Genomic DNA, 21,240 nt, shown 5'->3' with positions numbered 1-21,240 from the left:
GCATAGAAAGGAGTGGAGTTCTCAACCACCAGTTTATGCCACGAAATCAACTCTCACCACTTAACTGCAGAGAGAAAGAAAAAAAAAATGATGAATCATGAAATTTGCCAAAATCAAAATAAATGCTATTGGTTGTGAAAAAGTCGACCTAAACTGTGTTAGCAGATTTCTCCTCAATAAACTAGAAGATGATCGTTAGCTTATCCTTTACATGTTTTTCAGTATTGTTTTGAATTTCATGTTGACCACTGACTAGTGTTGCACCAAAATTAAAATTAGAAAAACCTTGAAAAAGGCAGAGTAGGTCGCTCCTCCTATATTTGTGAGAGGCAAGAGGAAGATGAAAATATTAGTTTTAAGAAAGAGTAACTGGTTGAAATAAACCATTACCAAATCTCAGTATCATTTATAAAACATTTGTTCTCTCTTCTTTAGAAGAAAATCCACTTAAAATGATTGTTTGTTGCAGCTCTAAACAAACGTTGTTCCTCTTTCTCTCCGCCTGTGTCAGTCAGTTCACAAAAGTAAACGTCATGACTCACTGTTAAGTGCTAAGCTAACGTTAGTGTAAATAAAATAAAAAGTGGTTGGTGTGGCTGACTACTAACACTCATAGATATATATCTATGACTAACACTGGCAGACGCAACGTGAAGACGCCGCCGCCGGCCATACTTTTGTCATCATAGTTAGCTAACATTTCAATTGACGACATGCTAGCGGATTGGTTTTGTCGACTGAGTAAAGAGGTGGTAAATAAAGCTAATACTACTAAGCTTCAGTTTGATACTTGCCTTCTGCCTTCGTCCTTCCTCCAGCCTCGACATTAGCTGCTGTTTGCTCCAAGTTTCTGTGACCAAACGGTAACAGCCGCGTGGTGGTTGTTGACCTTGTTAAGCGTAACGTCAAAGACGGATGTTCAGTGTCCCAACAGCCAATGGCATGTCTTCTTCTTCTTCTTCTTCTTCTTCTTCTTCTCCAACCGTTTCTGCCGACCAATCCAAATGGGACCCGCGCTTTTCTAAGCACGCACTCCGATGACATGTCGCGTTCACGTCTTTGTCTTTTGTGTTTGTGCAGGGAGACGTTGCAGCAGTAAAATGTCTCCTGATTACACGTGTGGTGTTCAAGACGAACAAAAACAAACAAAAAAAAAATTCAAGACGTTGTGAGTTACATTGGATTGTATATATATATACACACAATAGCCTACAGTGTTAAATAGTTATTTTACTATTCATTTCTCAGTAATTTTAAATGATTTTTTTAAGTTTTAAGTTTTGTTGAATTTTACAGTTTATTCCATTAAATAAAAGACAAATATTTGTAAAATTACAATACATTTGTAAACATATTTTAACAATAAATATCTGTATTTCTAATGTTTTTTTTGTAAAAGAACAGAAATATCATGTTTTCACAAGTATTTTCACAGTTACGGTAATTTCGCGTTATTTTACATTTGACATGTAAACTCGCAGTCTTTTTCGTTGATTGTCCAGATTGTTTCTGTATTTTTAAAATACAAAAATAATCTGTAAAAATAAACAGTAGAATTCCGTTATATTACCTTTTTTTACAGTGCAGCTTCAGCTCTTGTGAAAATTACAAGTTTTTTGAACTTCTATGTGCGATGTATGTCCTTATAGACCCAAATAACTGTAACTCACACAACTCGTTTTCTGTTTTTTGTTTTTAGGAAAAAAACATTATGTAGATAATATTTTGACTACAACAAGGTATCAGATGGAACATACTGTACTATTTATCACAGAGTACTTCATCTCAATGCTTACCAAGGTCGCTGTTTTGAAACCATTTTTATAAGATACACAAGACTCAAACCAGTTGTGGAATAGACGGGTCACAGGTGCAGCGCAAGAATTCCAGGCAGGAAGCACTGGATATCCTTTAGCACCTGTGTCACATCAAGACCTCAGGAGGGATCCACCTAATGCCACCCCAGAGAGCCAACCCCATCCTGTGAGAGACTGAATCAAATGGCCCAAAATGAGTGACAAGAAGGAGTGGTACCATCTACACCCAGAGGGGTTAGCTGAAGTGGTTCAGGCATCTTCCCTCTTGTCATCTCCCGTTGGAGGTTTACTGGGCACAGCCAGCCAGAAGTAAACCCTGGGGTAGACCCAGAACTCATGGAGAGATTATATATCTTGTCTGGCCTGGAACACCTTGTGATTTTCTAGGAAGAATGTAAATGTATTGCTGGGGAGAAGAACGTCTGGAGTTTCTTAGTGAGGTGTTTCAAATTGATCTCAGGGGAGGCCACCACAGTCCGACCTCAGATAAGTGGATGAAAAAGTTTTTCATGTGTTTGTTTGTTTGTGTTCTCCCTGTATGATTTCAAGAAGATTTGAAATAGACTTGAAATATTTTTATGAATAAAAGTAGAAGATTATGAAGGACACAGAAACTTTAAAGCAGCTCTGATTGTATCAATAAACTCACGGCAAACACTGGAGCAACTCACTCCACAATTAAAAACCTTCAGCTGACTCCCTCTCCCTCTAAGATTCAGCCCTTTGGACTGAAACACTCCGCTGAATAACATTTATGAGATGAGTTTGCATGAAGCTCCACACCCTCACCTAATTTACCTAAGACAAACAAGGTAAAACTTTATTAGCTCTGACTAAAGACAAACATTCAGAGCCACCTTCACACCAAACTAACACCTTCCTCTGAGTGAGTCCAGCTACAGGAGAGAAAAGTGGAAACTACAACACTGCTGCTTCAAGCTGCTGACTCTCCACACACTGAAGGTGAGTTTGACCAGAAACAGGAAGTTAGTAGAAGATGGAGGAGACATGACTGACTGGACTTTGTGTCTGCTGTGTTATAGCTTCTCTCAGAGACTAAATGGCTTCCAGATCAGAGGAGGATTTCTGCTGCCCAGTCTGTCAGGAGGTCTTCAGAGATCCTGTTGTTCTGTCATGTAGCCACAACTTCTGTAAAGTCTGTCTGAAGAACTGGTGGAAAGAGAAATCAACACACCAGTGTCCAGTTTGTAAGAGAAGATCTTCAAGAGATGATCCACCTTTAAACTTGGCCTTGAGGAACCTGTGTGAGTCCTTCTTGCAGGAGAGAGATCAGAGATCTCCAGAGGCTCTCTGCAGTCTGCACTCTGAGAAACTCAGACTCTTCTGTCTGGATCATCAGCAGCCAGTGTGTCTCGTCTGCAGAGATTCAGAACAACACTCCAAACACAGATTCAGACCCATCGAAGAAGCTGCACAGCAGCAAAAGAAGAACCTTCAGAAAACACTGGAGCCCTTAAAGGAGAAGTTAAAGGTTTATGAAGAAGTTAAAATGGAGTTTGATGCAACAGAAAAACACATCAAGGTCCAGGCCCGACACACAGAGAGGCAGATTAAGGAGCAGTTCGAGAAGCTTCACCAGTTTCTAGCAGAGGAAGAGGAGGCCAGGATGGCTGCACTGAGGGAGGAAGAGGAGCAGAAGAGTCAGATGATGAAGGAGAAGATGGAGGCTCTGAGCAGAGAGATAGCAGCTCTTTCCGACACAGTCAGAGCCACAGAGGAGGAGCTGAGAGCTGAAGACGTCTCATTCCTCAACAACTACAAGGCTGCAGTGGAAAGAATCCAGCGCTGCCCCCTGCTGGATGATCCACAGCTGCCCTCAGGAGCTCTGATAGACCAGGCCAAACATCTGGGCAACCTGGCCTTCAACATCTGGTACAACATGAAGGACCTGGTCTCCTACACTCCTGTCATTCTGGATCCAAACACTGCTAATCCATATCTGATCCTGTCTGAAGATCTGACCAGTGTGAGATTAGGAGATGAACAACAACAACTTCCTGATAATCCAGAGAGGATAGATTTTTACTGGTCTGTCCTGAACTCTGAGGGCTTGGACTCAGGGACTCATGGCTGGGACGTTGATGTTGGAGATACCACATTCTGGATACTGGGTGTGGCGGCAGAGTCTGTCCAGAGGAAGGGAGACATACGATCTCAATGGTGGGGAATAGGATTATATGAAGGTAAATACTCAGCAGATTCACCACCAGCTCCTTCCACTGTTCTCACAGTAGAGAAGAAGTTCCAGAGGATCAGAGTGAATCTGGACTGGAACAGAGGAAATCTGTCCTTCTCTGATCTTGATACTAACACACATATACACACCTTCACACACACTTTCACTGAGAGGATGTTTCCATTCATTTTCAATGGGGATAAACTCCCAGTGAAGATATTACCAGATCAGTTAGAGGTAAACAGGATGATTATAAATGTGTATTGAACTGTATGGTGGTTCTTCTTCTTCTTTCTTCTTCAGGTGAACTGGTTCCAACTGCTTCTTTTCTTCTTGTGAATTATTAGTATAAAGGTTTCTTGTGTTTAAACTTCTGCTCAGGCTGTAAATGTTATCTTTAATTGAAATGTAAATGGTGTCGTCTTTAATTTATGTAAATGTTGTGATGTTTAATTGTGAGACATAAGACACTGATTATTCATCCCACATATGGGAAATTTCCTTGTCACAGAAGCACAGAATTAGACAGGAATAAACAAAAAAACAATAACGAATAAATAGGGGAAAAACAGAAATATAGGGATATTCTGTATATACCGCGTGGAATGGAAGTTAAAGTTGCTGAAATTGATAATTGCTGAGATTTTAAAACGTAGACAGTGAGGCAGTTTGTGCAAGATAATGCAGTGCAAAAAAATAACAAAAAAAAGTAAATGCTGTGATCTTTAATTGTAAATGTTGCGATCTTTCAATTAAATGTAAATGTTTTGATCTTTAATTTAATTGTAAAGGATGTGATTTTTAATTGAAATGTAATTGTTGTGATCTTGAATAAATGATAAAAACTAAAGCTCCTCCTCCTGGTTCATTTTCTGTCTTTGTCTGGTTCAACTTTTCTCAGACTTGTAGAATCAATGGTGACAGGTTGTAACTCAGAGTTTGTCCACATGGAGGCAGCGATGCTCTTACACTACGCCAGTCCCTTTACCAACATCAGACACGAAAGATGCCGTATACACAGGCCTGGAAAGTAACATGTGACGATGTGACATAATCAGGATACAGGAAGCAAAAAACCTGGTAACTGTAATCCATTACAGTGCAGGGAAAACATGTGATCAGATTACTAGTATATTTTATACCAATGGGGGTTGCTGGGCAGTCCACCTAAACAAGTCAGGCATCTTTGTGCTAACTTCCAATGTCCAACATACTGTTCAAACACATGCATGACTAGCCATGTCTACACTACACCCATTTCCCTGTTCCTTCCTCATCCACTACAGAACCACCCCCTGAGAACACCGCCCCTGGTATCCTCCCCAACTTCACCGTTACCCTCCTATGCATCTCCCCCCTCTGCAACCTTCCACATACAGACCATTGTATCCTTCACACCCCACGGCAAAAAAGGTTTTGCAAAAAATTGACATCATGACCTCTGATCCCCCTGTCTCCTGCCCTCAAGCTTCCATCTCCACAGTCACCTTTGGTCTTCTAAATATCCGTTCACTTACCAACGAGGAACTTCTCATCCAAGACCTCAAATCCAACCGCAACCTGGACTTCAAATGCCTCACTGAAACATGGAAACAGCACAATGACTACACATCCCTTAATCCCCAAGAGTCAAAACCCCCAAGTCAGAGACCGCGATGTTCTGCTGGAAAATGGAGGATTGTTCCCCCCGTGTTCGGGAAGTTCAAGTATCCCAGCTGTTGGCAAGTGATGGTAAAATGGATCAAGAGATGGACAGAAGGTCTGGTGCAGTGGCTGCGGCGATGAAGGTGCTGTGTTGAACTGTCATAGTAAAAAGGAGGTGAGCTGTAAGACAAAGCTTTCAATATACCAGTCTATCTTCATTCCAATCTTCACCCATGGCCATGAACTCTGTGTAGTGACCAAAAGGAAGGCATCGAGGTTACAAGCGGCTAAAAAGAGGTTCCTCTGAAGGGTGGCTGGGCTCAGCTTTAGAGATGAGGAGCTTGGAGTAGAACCACTGCTACTTCTAACAGAAAGGGGCTAGCTGAGGTGCTTCTGGCATCTTGTTCAGATGCCCCCTAGGTGTCTCCCTTTGGAGGTTTCCTAGGCACAGCCAGTGAGGAGGAGACCCCAGGATGACCCATTACTTGCTGAAGGGATTATAGATTTCGTCTGGCCTGGGAGCACCTTGGGATTCCTCTGGGAAGAACTGGAATGTGTTGCTGGGAAAAGGGACATCTGGGGTTCTTTATTTAGCCTGTTTCTATCTCAACCTGTTCTCAGATAAGAGGAAGGAAATTAAAGAAGGAATGAAAATTTTTGTTTCATGTGTTTGTATGGGTTCCCTTTGTCTACTTTCAGGATGTTCAGAGATATTTTTATGAAGAAATGTAGAAAATTCTGAAGGACACAAACTTTAAAACAGCCCTGATTACATAAATAGACTCATAGCACTTATGCAACTAACTCCACACCTGAAATGCCTTTAACTGACGTTTTGTCTGAGATAAAATACTTTGAACTGAAACATTCCCCTGACCAACAGGCTTAACTACATTTATGAGATAAGTTTTGATAAAGTTCGGCCACCTCTCCTGATTTACCTGAGACAAACCAGGAAACAGTTTATTATTGTGTGACTAAAGAGAGACACAGACTCAGATTCACCTTCAGACCAAACTAACACCTCCCTCTGAGTGAGTCCAGCTACAGGAGAGAAAAGTGGAAACTACAACACTGCTGCTTCAAGCTGCTGACTCTCCACACACTGAAGGTGAGTTTGACCAAAAACAGGAAGTTAGTAGAAGATGGAGGAGACATGACTGACTGGACTTTGTGTCTGCTGTGTTCCAGCTTCAATCAGAGACTAAATGGCTTCCAGATCAGAGGAGGATCTCTGCTGTCAGGTCTGTCAGGAGGTCTACAAAGATCCTGTTGTTCTGTCATGTAGCCACAGCTTCTGTAAAGTCTGTCTGAAGAACTGGTGGAGACAGAATCCATTACACCAGTGTCCAGTTTGTAAGAGAAGATCTTCAAGAGATGATCCACCTTTAAACTTGGCCTTGAGGAACCTGTGTGAGTCCTTCTTACAGGAGAGAGATCAGAAATCTCCAGAGGCTCTCTGCAGTCTGCACTCTGAGAAACTCAGACTCTTCTGTCTGGACCATCAGCAGCCAGTGTGTCTCGTCTGCAGAGATTCAGAAAAACACTCCAAACACAGATTCAGACCCATCGAAGAAGCTGCACAGCAGCACAAGAAGAAACTTCAGAAAACTCTGGAGCCCTTAAAGGAGAAGTTAAAGGTTTGTGAAGAAGTTAAAGTGAAGTTTGATGAAACAGAAAAACACATCAAGGTCCAGGCCCGACACACAGAGAGGCAGATTAAGGAGCAGTTCAAGAAGCTTCACCAGTTTCTAGCAGAGGAAGAGGAAGCCAGGATGGCTGCACTGAGGGAGGAAGAGGAGCAGAAGAGTCAGATGATGATGAGGAAGATGGAGGCTCTGAGCAGAGAGATAGCAGCTCTTTCAGACACAGTCAGAGCCACAGAGGAGGAGCTGAGAGCTGAAGACGTCTCATTCCTCAACAACTACAAGGCTGCAGTGGAAAGAGTCCAGCACTGCCCCCTGCTGGATGATCCACAGCTGCCCTCAGGAGCTCTGATAGACCAGGCCAAACATCTGGGCAACCTGGCCTTCAACATCTGGAACAACATGAAGGACCTGGTCTCCTACACTCCTGTCATTCTGGATCCAAACACTGCTCATCCAGAAATGATCCTGTCTGAAGATCTGACCAGTGTGAGACGAAGAGATGAACAACAACAACTTCCTGATAATCCAGAGAGGTTTGATTATTACTGTTTTGTCCTGGGCTCTGAGGGCTTTAACACAGGGACTCACAGCTGGGATGTTGAGGTTGGAGATAACACATTCTGGACATTGGGTGCGTCAGCAGAGTCTGTCCAGAGGAAGGGAATCATAGAGTCTGGATGGTGGGGAATATGGTTCTATGAAGGTAAATACAGAGCATGGTCACCACCAGCTCCTTCCACTGTTCTCCCAGTAAAGAAGAAGTTCCAGAGGATCAGAGTGAATCTGGACTGGAACATAGGACAACTTTCGTTCTCTGATCTTGATACTAACAAACACATACACACCTTCAGACACACTTTCACTGAGAGGATGTTTCCACTCATTAACACTGGGGATAAACTCCCATTGAAGATATTACCAGTGAATCAGAGCAGTTAGAGATAAACAGGATGATTAGAAATGTGTAGAAATGTGATCATAAAATTCTGTCTAGATTGATGTGTTGTTTTCTCAGGGTTCAGGTTACAGGAAACTCTACAACAAAAGCAGATTTATTTGTACAAAAAAATAACAAAAAAAGGAAATGTTGAGATCTTGGATTTAACATTGTGATCTTGAAGAAATGATAAAATCACAGCTCCTCCTCGTGGTTCATTCTCAGACTTGTGGATTCAGCAGGTGCAGGTTGTAATTCAGAGTTTGTCCACATGGAGGTGAAGAAGAATATAAAAAAAAAAAAAACAATAACAAATGTGAAAGAATATATATACATGTGCAAAAAAAAGCAACACTGGTAAAAAAAAATATGTATATATGTGGGAAAATAGACTTATAGAGATATTCTGTATATACAGTGTGGAATGGAAGTTATAATTGCTCAAATTGGTAATATAACTGCCAAAATTTTTAAAATGTAGACAGTGAGGTAGTTTGTGTAAGATAATGCAGTGCATCAAAAGCAGATTTATTTGTGCATAAAAACAACAGAAAAAGGCAATGATGTGATCTTGAATTTAAATGAAAATATTTTGATCTTGAATAAATGATTAAAACCAAAGCTCCTCTTCCTGATTCCTTTGCCCTCTTTGTCTGGTTCATCTTTTCAAAGACTTGTGGATTCAGTGGCTGCAGGTTGTAACTCAGAGTTTGTCCACATGGAGGCGGTGATGCTCTGAGAGAGAGATTAGAGATGAAATCACTTCTCCAGTTTAAACTGAACTTTCTGGGCCTGTTGGTGAGAAATTACAGAATCCACAGGATTAACTGGTCTCTGTGTACGATATGGAAACTGGAATGGGTCCATCAGGGGGCTCATCAGGATGTGGTGTTTTATGGTTTTCATCACAAGGGAGGTCAGAGCCACGGGCCAGCCGGCTCAGTGCATCATCCCCAGCTGTCTAAACCTGTTGCAGCGTAAATAAATTAGGGTTCAGCCCATATCTAACTATCAGCTTCGTCAAAAAGGAAAGTCTAAAGCATGACCTTAAATGTAGAGAGGATGTAGTGTAGATCTTATCTCCTCCAGCTGGAAGCCGGTGTCTGTTATGAATCCGGTATAGAAGAAGTTGAGGTTGTTGGGGAAGGATGTGGGGCAGCAGCCTTCCACCTGGATGGTTCTGGGGATGGTAGCAGCAGTGTTTGCAGAGGCCATGGTTTTGAAGTCCTGCCAAGCTGAGCATAGGTTCCCTCTGATGAATGTCTGCTCCACTTTGCTCTCGTACTTCAACTTGGCAGCCTTATCAGCCCACTAGACCCCTCTGTTGAACTCCTTCTGCTCCGGTTCAGAGTCAGTAGAGAAAACCTTCTTCTTTCTGCTCAAGATCTCCTTGTTATTGGGCTAGATGGTGACTGTTTTAGATGGGATGATGTTGTCTACACAGAAGGAGATGTTTGTTGAAATAGCGTGTACTTGCTCGTTGATGTTGTTGTTGGAGGGGGAGAGAAGGTCGTCCCAGTCTGTAGATTCAAAGCATCCCTGTGTAGAATTTTAAGACTTTCTACTGTGTCCATGTTCCAGAGTCTTCCCCTGACCAGTGGTGCATGGGATTTATTGCTGGAAACATTTGAGAAACTTGTCTGGAGAGCAGTGGTCTAAGTCCCCCGGAATGAACTTAACAGAGTCGGGTGATACCTGTTCTAGTTTATTCAGAGTTCTGGTGATGTGCTCAGTCTCTGTAGCTGCATTGACTCTGGGATGAACATAAACCAAAATGAAACAAAGTTGTGGGAATTCTCTGGGGAGGTAGAATGGTCTCAGACTTGACAGGAGTGGTCCACCAACAAACATCACTCCATCATAGTGGGAGAGGAACCAGAGGAACCCAGGGGAACTTCTAAGCAGCTAAAGGCCTCTCTCACATTGGCTGATGTTCATGTTGATGAATCCACTCAACAACCAAAGACACTGCTCTCTGTCCACAAAGAACATGTGGGACAATGTTTAGTGGACAGATGAGACCAGAGTAGAATAGTTTGGTTTAAATGTTTGGAGATGAACCAACGCTGCATTCCAGCATCAGAACCTCATCCCTCCATGACACATGGGGGCGCTAATGTCCTGGTTTGAGCCTGTTCTGCTGCTGAAACTGGGTCATGCAGCAAGACAATGAGCCCAAGAATATAAGTGGTTCTCCAAAATAACAGTTAAAGAACACGATTAATGTTTAGGAACGGCCACGTTAAAGTACTGACTTTAATCCAACAGAAATGTCGTGGAAGGATCTGAAGCTTCAGTTGATGAGAGGGAACCCAGCCACTCACACCACACACTGGAAATGAGGCTTCACTCACATGGAAAATTGTCTAATTTCAGTCTAATATTTATGCTTCGCTTCCTCAGAAGAATCACTACCTTAATGTGGTGGAGGGGTTTGTGTGACCCTGCGATCCTGGGAGCTATATTGTCCGGGACAGACAAGGCGTGATTCATAGATTTTGATGAGACAGCACAAGTCAAGTTGCAGCAACTCTCCTAGATTAGGGAAACCGAGGCACCTGAAGCCAGACCTGGTGGGGGAGTTTGCCTGATCCACCTTTCAGTAGATCTACTGCCTGCAGGGAAGGGATCAGGGTCGGGTGGGATGTGAGCTAGGTGGCAGTGAAGGCGAGGACCTGGTGCGGGAAGTGAAACGATGCCAACTGAATATAATTGGACTCTCCATCGCGCATAGTGTGAGCTCTGGAACCAAACTCTTCGCCAGTTGCTGGACTCTCTCCGTTTCTCTCTCCTTTTCCAGAGTTTCTCAGGGGAGAGGTGCCAGGCAGGTGCAGGGATCCTCACAGGTACCCAGCTGGTTACCTCCATGCTGTGACTGTCAAGTGCATATACCAAGAAGCAGTTTGGAGTATCTGGCCTTCATGGAGGCTCTGGGGTGGGAGACCTAGAAGAGACTCCATCTGGGGACTCGATAGTTCATCTGGGAGACTTCAATGCCAATCGGGGCAACAATGGAGTAATTTGGAAGGGAGTGATTGGGAGGAATGGCCTGATCATAATGTTTTGTTGTTTTTTTTGGTGTTTTGTTGTTGGAATTCTTTGTTGGTCACAGACTGTCCATAACAAGCACTATGTTGGAGCATAAGGTGGCTCATAAGAGTACTTGGTACCAGAGCACCATAGGCCAAAGGTCGACGGACGGTCGTGTCATCAGATCCGTGGTCGCATGTCTTGGACACTCAGGTTCAACTTCAACTCCCATCGTTCAAACCCGATGGTGGACACCAGTGCTGAGGGAAGCCATGAAGCTGGAGAAGGAGTCTTTGCTGGCATGGAGGGCCCAGGGTATCCTGGAAGCAGCAGACAGAAGGAGTTTTGGGTAGTCTCTAAGAGGTTTTGGCAAACCGTATGGGTGGTGGAAACAACACTTTGAGGATCAATTGAACTCTGCTACCACAAAGTCTCATCTATATACTTGGCAGAGGAAGCTGAGGTAGTTAAGAAGGCACCAGGAGCCCTTAGATCACCCTCAGATGCTGAATGCTCTGGATATTTTTGAGCTGTCTTGGTTGACACGCCCACTCAATGTCGCATGGGAGTCGAGGACTGTACCTGTGCAGTGGGAGACCCAGGGTGTTGGTAGCCATTTTTAAAAAGAGAGGAGGGTGGTTCCAACTATCTGGATATCATGTTACTCAGCCTTCCTAGGAAAGATACCCCCTAGGCACCTCCATAAGAGGATGGAAAATAAATGAATCAATGAATGAAAATCTCTGTTTCATGTGTTTTCTTGGTTCTCTTTATAAAGAAATGTAGAAACCTCTGAAGAGCGCAAAAACTTTTAAGCTGCTCTGCTCAAAAAACTCATTGTACACACTGTAGCAACTCCCTCAACTCCCTCCCTCTCCACACACTGAAGGTGAGTTTGACCAAAAATAGGAAGTTAGTAGAAGATGGAGGAGAGCCATGACTGACTGGACTTTGTGTCTGCTGTGTTCCAGCTTCACTCGGAGACTAAATGGCTTCCAGATCAGAGGAGGATCTCTGCTGTCCGGTCTGTCAGGAGGTCTTCAGAGATCCTGTTCTTCTGTCATGTAGCCACAGCTTCTGTAAAGTCTGTCTGAAGAACTGGTGGAGACAGAATCCATTACACCAGTGTCCAGTTTGTAAGAGAAGATCTTCAAGAGATGATCCACCTTTAAACTTGGTGTGAGGAACCTGTGTGAGTCCTCTTACAGGAGAGAGATCAGAGATCTCCAGAGGCTCTCTGCAGTCTGCACTCTGAGAAACTCAGACTCTTCTGTCTGGACCATCAGCAGCCAGTGTGTGTCGTCTGCAGAGATTCAGAAAAACACTCCAACCACAGATTCAGTCCCATCGATGAAGCTGCGCAGCAGCATAAGAAGAACCTTGAGGAAACTCTGGAGCCCTTGAAGAAGAAGTTAAAGGTTTGTGAAGAAGTTAAAGTGAAGTTTGATGCAACAGAAAAACACATCAAGGTCCAGGCCCGACACACAGAGAGGCAGATTAAGGAGCAGTTCAAGAAGCTTCACCAGTTTCTAGCAGAGGAAGAGGAGGCCAGGATGGCTGCACTGAGGGAGGAAGAGGAGCAGAAGAGTCAGATGATGAAGGAGAAGATGGAGGCTCTGAGCAGAGAGATAGCAGCTCTTTCAGACACAGTCAGAGCCACAGAGGAGGAGCTGAGAGCTGAAGACGTCTCATTCCTCAACAACTACAAGGCTGCAGTGGAAAGAGTCCAGCGCTGCCCCCTGCTGGATGATCCACAGCTGCCCTCAGGAGCTCTGATAGACCAGGCCAAACATCTGGGCAACCTGGCCTTCAACATCTGGAACAACATGAAGGACCTGGTCTCCTACACTCCTGTCATTCTGGATCCAAACACTGCTAATCCATATCTGATCCTGTCTGAAGATCTGACCAGTGTGAGAGGAGGAATTTTCCAACAACTTCCTGATAATCCAGAGAGGTTTGATTATTACTTATTTGTCCTGAGCTCTGAGGGCTTTAACTCAGGGACTCACAGCTGGGATGTTAAAGTTGGAGATAACACAGTGTGGACACTGGGTGTTTTTGCAGAGTCTGACCAGAAGGTGGGAATCGTACGATCGGGATTGTGGAGAATAATGTTTTATGAAGGTAAATACAGCAGGTTCACCAGCTCTTTCCACTTTTCTCCCAGTAAAGAAGAAGCTCCAGAGGAACAGAGGAAATCTGTCCTTTTCTGATCTTGATACTAACACACACACATTCACTGAGAGGATGTTTCCATATATTGGAACTAAAGATAAACTTCCAGTGAAGATATTACCAGTGAATCAGAGTAGTCAGAGATAAACAGGATGATTAGAAATGTGATCAGAAAAATTCTCTCTAGATTGATGTGTTGTTGTCTCAGGGTTCAGGTTAGGGCTGGATGGTATACCGGTTCTCACCGAACGGTGGTATATTTTTTTTCGGTATGATATCACTTTTTAATATAACATCATACTGGTATATTTGATGGAGCGTTGCGCTAAGAGACACTGTTTCAGACCCGACCATTTTCAGTGCAGCGCTTCTAAACATACATGGTGCGACTGCGAGGCTGGAGAAAATAGAAAGGTTCAAAAAATTAAGCAGTAGAACAAGAAGAGTTGTGCCTAAAAAAGGTGCTGAGGAACCTGCCTTCCATTTCTGGGGACAGTCCCCGTTTGGGATGATTATGTTTATATACTTGTATAGTTTTATTTCAGATTGATGCTGCAGTATAGCTCTGGTTACAGAGGTAAACAAAAAATACAAAGCTGCAGGAACCACTTTCTCCTGTAGCAGCTGAAGCTGTTTAGCCATGCATGTCACAACGCTACAGCTAGATACAGCTTGCTGTACTAGACTTAGACTTACACTGACTGTAATGATCCACGAGGGAAATTACTTTGTCACAATAGCTTTGTTGTTCTTCAACAAGCTGACAAGCAACAGTGGATATAAATCAGATCAAAGTCTTATTCAAGATAACATCATCACAGTTTCATTGCATGATGATCATCTGCATCAACTTTTGTGGCCCTTATTCTCTGATTTAGGACAAAGGCCAGGACAGACTTGTTTTCTTTTTCCAGCACTTTGTCGCTGTGTTGGTGGTTTTTCGTGTTTTCACCTGTAGTCAAAATCATAATTAGAATTAAAATTAGAAAATCTTTATTTGTCCCACACTGGGGAAACTGTAGTTAGCAACAGGATATATAGTTGGATATATAATTTTTGTTTTTTAAATAATATCATAAATACGATAGACCAAACAACAGCAGCAGTTCTGTGTCGGAGCTCCAGTTGTGTCTCTAGCGTCTTTGCCTAATATGTCTCAGTATTCACCTGTTTTTCTTCTGTTTTTCCAATTTTCATCTTCAGTTAAACCTTCCCTGTCTTCTGCTCACGTTTTGTTTATCCTCAGGTGACCATCCAAAATGGCGACGAGGGGGCGTGTCGATCGTTTGACTGACAAAGACGTAGCTCAATGAATGATTCGTCACAGATACACATAAATGAAGTATATTATTATTATCGTGAAAGTATAAAATCTGAAAATCCCCAGGAACTCTACCTCAAACAGAAAAGCAGCTCGGGAGCAGGCTAACCATAAAAATGCTACATGAAAGACGAAAACTGCCTGTTGGGACTGTGTTCAACTTTGATGTAAACTGACCAAACATTACATTAGAGAGAGCCAACAACAGCTAAGGTTAGCTAGCTAACATAAACTCGCTAGCTTGTAATATTCGCCAATAGAAACCAGAACTTTGATATACAGTATGAGCATCCTGCTAGCTCGACGTTAGCTAGCTGTCTCTATAGCTTTAGCCCATTCTAGCCTTACCTTTGAGCAGACGTATGCAGCTAGCTTATTTTCTCCAGATGTAGCTGGTCCTTCCGCACTGGTTGATCTACTTAATCTGTTCATGATGTTTGAAGAACACGAGTCAAACTCTTGAGTTCCTACTGTCGAACCATTTAGCTTGTCGGAACTTGTTTCCATAGTAACGGTTGCTGGGACGTATGATTGGACAATGACCGCTTTGGGGGCGGGGTTTCGTGACAGATCCACGGTAACGATTAACGATGCAGCGCATAAAATATGTGGAGTAATGTAACGGAGAAAAAGTATTAAAGTCATCGAAAATATGCAGTGAAGTAAAAGTGGAAGTAGCAGAAAGAAAGCAACACTGCAGCAGAGTGTGTTATGACGCATTCAAGTTCTACTCAGTAATTATGAGCATCGGGCCTTTCTAAAATGTTCATGTTGGTAGAACAGTGAACCAATGATGCTTGTGATGGTCAGTGACTGATGTAGACGCTGGTTGGCTGCTCTGGTTTATCAGTGAGTTGCTGGTAATTTAGACATTAATCAACAGCAACAACTACTAATAATATGCATTTAATATAATAATACTCTGACTCATTGTTGAGTGGTTAATCCTGAAAAACAAAGAACTAATTGGGTGTATCACATTGGGATACTACAAGAACACTGAAAGCTCTTCTTCATCTTCTTCTTCTTCTTCTTCTTCTTCTTCTTCTTCTTCTTCTTCTTCAGGTGAACTGGCTCCAACTGCTTCTTGTATTGTTGTGAAATATTAATATAAAGTTTCTTGTGTTTAAACGTCTGTTCAGGCTTACATGTTGTGATCATTAATTTAAATGTAAATGTTTTGATCTTTAATTGTGAGACATAAGAAAATGATTATTTAACCCATGTATGGGAAATTTCATTGTCATAGCAGTGCAGAATCAGACAAGAATAAATACAAAAAACTATTTAAAGGAATATACAAAATATGCAAAATATATATATATAAAATATATATATAATAACACACTGAATAAATATATAGAGGGAAAATAGAAATATGGGGACATTCTGTATGTACAGTGTGGAATGAAAGTTAAATCGGTAGAATTGGTTTTATATTGGCTAAGACTATAACATGTAGACAGTGGGCTAGTTTGTGCAAAATAATGTTGTGATCTTTAATTTAAATATAAATAGATGATAAAATAAACTTACAGACTCAGCGGCTGCAGGCTGTAACTCAGAGTTTGTCCACATGGAGGCGCTGATGCTCTGAGAGAGATTAGAGATGAAATCACAGTTTAAACTGAACCTTCAGCTTCAGCTCCGAAAATAAAGACGTTTCCTCCATGTTTCATTAAAACCTCTCGTCTCCTGAAGATCAGCTGATGAGTCCATAAAACATTTCACAAACTCTGATTTAATATTACTACCTTTCAAATGACATTATTATAAATCATAGAGAGAAAGATCCAGTATCTCATTTGTTTTCCTCTAAAAACGAGACAGAATTGATCTAAGCTGATCTCGATGAAACAACTTTAACAGAATTAAAAGTTAGGATTTCAATCTTTTTTATTTTATGCCGATAAACTGGGGAAAAAAACAATGTTACAATGTTATTAGGTTTTATTTTTCAACCCCAAATATAAAAATAAAGCTTTTCTTTCCTACTGTGTCGTCTAAGCCAAAAAAAGAGAAAGTTAATCTTCATCTTAATGTTCTTTCTTCTAACGTGAACCAGGAAGTAGTCACGTCCTCCTCTTTATTACTCTTTTTGAAATAAAGTTTTTGGGAACTAACAGATCACAAATACATCTATTGTTACTCTTAAAACTGATAAAAGCTTCTGTCTTTTATTCACTGATAAATAAAACCATGCATCACTTACTGTGCAGAGGTTTGAGGAACTGTTTATAAATCAAACTTAGATCTTACAATTAAACTACAAAGTAAACAAAGTGGATTATTTGGAGCCAACTAATTATTTATCCATGTGTCCACCTGGTTAAAGTAGCTGTGTGCCCAAACTAACCTTTCTGTAGTTTGGGGGAAACAACCTTTCACATTTTTAGTGACTGTTCTTTTTTCTTTTAACTAATGTTTTTAAGCTTTTTCCAACAAAGACAACAGAAGAAAAAAAATCTTAAACTATATTATTCTACATTTCTACAAGGAATAAAATAAGTAATAAAATGAGCTCTTTTTACTGACATGCTGAGGGATTAAATGTGTCATTTATTTATTTATATATGTTGTGTGTGTAGATAAATGTGTATTTATCTGTGTGGTTGTATGATTTAGACGTAAGACGTTTGTATTTATGTAAATGAGAAGCATCATTTTTTTTGACGTTTTTTCCTGCAGACTATAATAAAGAGTGGTTGTAAAAACCATAATGAACTGAATTCGCAGCAGGAGCAGGTGTGATGCCACTAGATGTCAGCGAAGACTCCTCTGTTCCTCTGGTCTTTTCTGATGGTGCAGAGCAGGAACAGCTCAGATCTGAGTTTGACTCTTCGTTTAAAACAAACAGCTGGAGGATCAGTTTAAAACGTTTTAGATTAAATAAATATAGAACATCTGCATTTAAAATTGTTGAAATTCCACTTTTAGGAGGAGGAGGTCTGGGGGGAGGTCGTGGTGGAGGAGGAGGAGGAGGTCTGGGGGGAGGTCGTGGTGGTGGAGGAGGAGGAGGAGGAGGTCTGGGGGGAGGTCGTGGTGGTGGAGGAGGAGGAGGAGGTCTGGGGGGAGGTCGTGGTGGTGGAGGTCTGGGGGGAGGTCATGGTGGTGGAGGAGGAGGAGGAGGTCTGGGGGGAGGTCGTGGTGGTGGAGGTCTGGGGGGAGGTCGTGGTGGAGGAGGAGGAGGAGGTCTGGGGGTAGGTCGTGGTGGAGGAGGAGGAGGAGGTCTGGGGGGAGGTCGTGGTGGTGGAGGTCTGGGGGGAGGTCGTGGTGGAGGAGGAGGAGGAGGAGGTCTGGGGGGAGGTCGTGGTGGAGGAGGAGGTCTCTGGCTGTCTCAGCTTGTTCAGACTGAATTCCTTCTGTAGATGTTCAGCCTCATAAAACTTCAAAGAGAAAAGAGATGCAAACAAAGAGGGAATCGAACCAGCAACACAAACTACACCATTGTTAACTAAGCTAAGCTAAGATTAAAACTTAACTATAAACAATCTCATCTGAACTCAACTACAACTACAACTTAAACTAAACTAAATGCTGAAAGCTAAGATCATCCAAACTAAACTAACTTAAGCTAAGCTAAAATAAGCTAAACTAAACTAAGCTAAAGTATGCTAAAATACACCAGACTAAACTGAAGACACTAAAAAGTACAGTTACCCAAACTGAGCTAAGCTAAACTAAGCTAAACTACACTAAAATAATATAAGCTCAGATAAGATAAAGCTTAGCTAAGCTAAGAAAAAGTAAGTTAAGATAAGATAAAGTAAGCTAAGTGAAGCCGAGCTAAACTAAATTAAACTAAGATAAACGAAGCTAAAATAAGCTAAAGCTAAGCTAAGCTAAGATAAACTAAGGAACCTGTAAAACTAAGCATTCATTAGCTAGCTGATACTAAATCAGGAAAATGTTAGCTATTTCATTAGCCTACGAAAAGAACAAGCTAATGCTAGTAGCCACTTTAGGACAAACAATTTGTTGTTGGTCAGAGCAGTTGGGTCAGCTCTTCTTTGTCTCCCAGCTAATAGTAGCTCTTCTTTGTCTCCCAGCTAATAGTAGCTCTTCTTTGTCTCCCAGCTAATAGTAGCTCTTCCTAGTACCACAAGGGAAATTAGTTGGTCACAGTAGCTTAGTTTCACATAAAAGTAAAACTCTTACAAAGTAAAAACAAAGACAAAATAAAGTGAGATTTAAATAAAAAGTTCAAAAAATGCAATAAATAAATAAAATAAAAACAGCACAAAAAGACAAAAAACATGGAAACACTAAGACACTAAGAATAACCTAAAAAATGTAAACGTCACAGAGCCACTGGTGACATGATGTCACTCCGATGCATTTTTATTTATTTATTTTTTTAAATGTCATTTTTGTCTTGTTCTGATTACATAGATTTACAAATGGATTCATTAAATAACCGTCAGGATCTGAGGCCTGAACGGAGTCAGAGTTCAGGAGGAGCTGAATTATCGTTATTATCATCATTATTATTAGTGATTCTCTAAGATCAGATGCAGTGAAGTTGTGAACCCGTGTGTGTTTGGTCTGAACTCAGCAGATTTACCATCTGAACTTGTTCATTCTGCTGCGACGCTCCAACACGTTCAAACACGTCCTTCCTCCAGGTATGAGGCCTGAGCAGGGAAACCTGGACCAATCTAAACCTGGACCAGCCTAAACCTGGACCAGCCCAAACCTGGACCAGCCTAAACCTGGACCAATCTAAACCTGGACCAGCCTAAACCTGGACCAACCTAAACCTGGACCAGCCTAAACCTGGACCAACTTAAACCTGGACCAACCGTAACCTGGGTCAATTTAATAATTGCATGCAAAGCAATAGTGCTGCTATTTATGGGAAGGAACTAGTAATAGTGGAATAACAGGAAACTATGGGGGAGGTCAGCATGTTTCCACAGAACAGACGACATTCAAGGTTTTAAGGTTTAAAGTGGCTGCAAGATCCAACCTCACCACTAGAGGCCACTACACCACACACGGGACCTTTAAAGAGAGATTATACATAAAGTTAAGTTTATTTATCGAAGCTAAGCTAAATTAGACTTGCAAACTACTGCGTCACTGTCTACATTTTATAGTCTTAGCAATAATATTATGTTACCAACTTTAGAAACTTTAATTCCCATTCCACACAGTATATGGAGAATGTGCTTATATTTCTGTTTTCCTCTACATATTTTTCAGTCTTGTTATTTCATGTATATTTTGTATATTCTTTCAAACTTGTTATTGTTTTTATATTTATTCTTGTCTAATTCTGCGCTTCTTCCAAAATTTCCATTTGTGAGATAAATAAACACTGTCTTACATCTTAAAACCGGATTTGACCTTCCAACCAATAAGAGACTGCTGTCACATTAAGCCCTGCCCACAAATGATCTGACAGACGTTTGCTGGAGTCAGTTCTCCATAGATTTTGGTATAAAAGCGTTTATACAAGGAAAAAAGAATCTGGGTCAAACTGGTTCAGATTCCAGTTCAGGCTCTGAAGACTTCCCTGAGTTTGGTTTAAAGTTTGGTTTACACTCCAGTTTAGATTCTGGTTCAGGTTTAGTTCATGTTCTTGTTTAGATTCTGGTTCAGATTGTTGTTTAGTAGCGGTGACGATTCATCCACTACATCGATTTTCCAACAATCCAACTACATCGATCTGTGCTCGGTAAGTTGGCCTTCGATCTTATATCGATTTGAAAGGTAATCAGTCGATTGTCTCGATACTAGGAAAAATGCATTGGATTAAACATCATGTGATATTGTCAACAGACCAGCGTGTAGTGAGAACGTCAGCGCTCAAAGGAGCAGATAATAAACAGAAACGGACACGTGGTGTTAAACTTCTGTCCCATAATAACCTCGTTCTTTATTGATAAACCGAGCGCTGTCCACTTCAGGGAGTTTAAAAAAAGTAACTGTAACCGGTAGATTAAGAACCCAAAGAGTAGATACTGAGCAGGTTAGTTATCTGTTGGCGGCGCCACTCCTACATGAAGAGGAAACACTGAGTAGGTATTTATTTCAGTCACACTGGTTTAATTTCTGGCTAAAAAGTTACTGAATCGATTTCAAGTCACTGAATCATTTTGGATCGTATCGTTCTAAATGAACCAAAATCGTCCTTGAATCGTATCGGCAACTATGAATCGTGAATCGAATCGAATCGAATCGTTGTTAAAGCGAATCGTTACACCCCTATTGTTTAGACTACGATCCTGATTTACATTCTTGTTTAGATTCTGGTTTACACTCTTGTTTAGATTGCTGTTAAGATTCTGGTTCTGATTCTGGTTTACACTCTGATTTAGATTATGGTTCAGAATGTGGTTCAGATTGTCGTTTACACTCTTGTTAGATTCTGGTTCAGGCTCTAATTTGGACTATGATTCAGAATCGTGTTCATACCAGTAGATTTTGATATTTAAGTGTTTACACAGGCTCTGAAGACTTCC

General features: G+C 41.5%; 1 protein-coding gene across 1 annotated transcript; it reads left to right on the top strand.

The window, feature by feature from the left end:
- Positions 1 to 2,877: 2,877 nt before the first annotated feature.
- On the top strand, positions 2,878 to 8,858 carry LOC125010615. Its single transcript, XM_047589382.1, has 4 exons — positions 2,878 to 4,274; positions 4,916 to 5,025; positions 5,483 to 5,745; positions 6,867 to 8,858. The coding sequence occupies exons 1-4, from the start codon at positions 2,878 to 2,880 to the stop codon at positions 8,244 to 8,246; spliced, it is 3,150 nt and encodes a 1,049-aa protein (XP_047445338.1). The 3' UTR covers positions 8,247 to 8,858.
- The last annotated feature ends 12,382 nt before the right edge of the window (positions 8,859 to 21,240 follow it).

The sequence above is a fragment of the Mugil cephalus genome, chromosome 7 (genome assembly GCF_022458985.1).
Source record: "Mugil cephalus isolate CIBA_MC_2020 chromosome 7, CIBA_Mcephalus_1.1, whole genome shotgun sequence".
Classification (NCBI taxonomy): Eukaryota; Metazoa; Chordata; class Actinopteri; order Mugiliformes; family Mugilidae; genus Mugil; species Mugil cephalus.
Note: the sequence above shows the minus strand (reverse complement) of the source record. Positions and strands in the feature narration are given on the sequence as shown.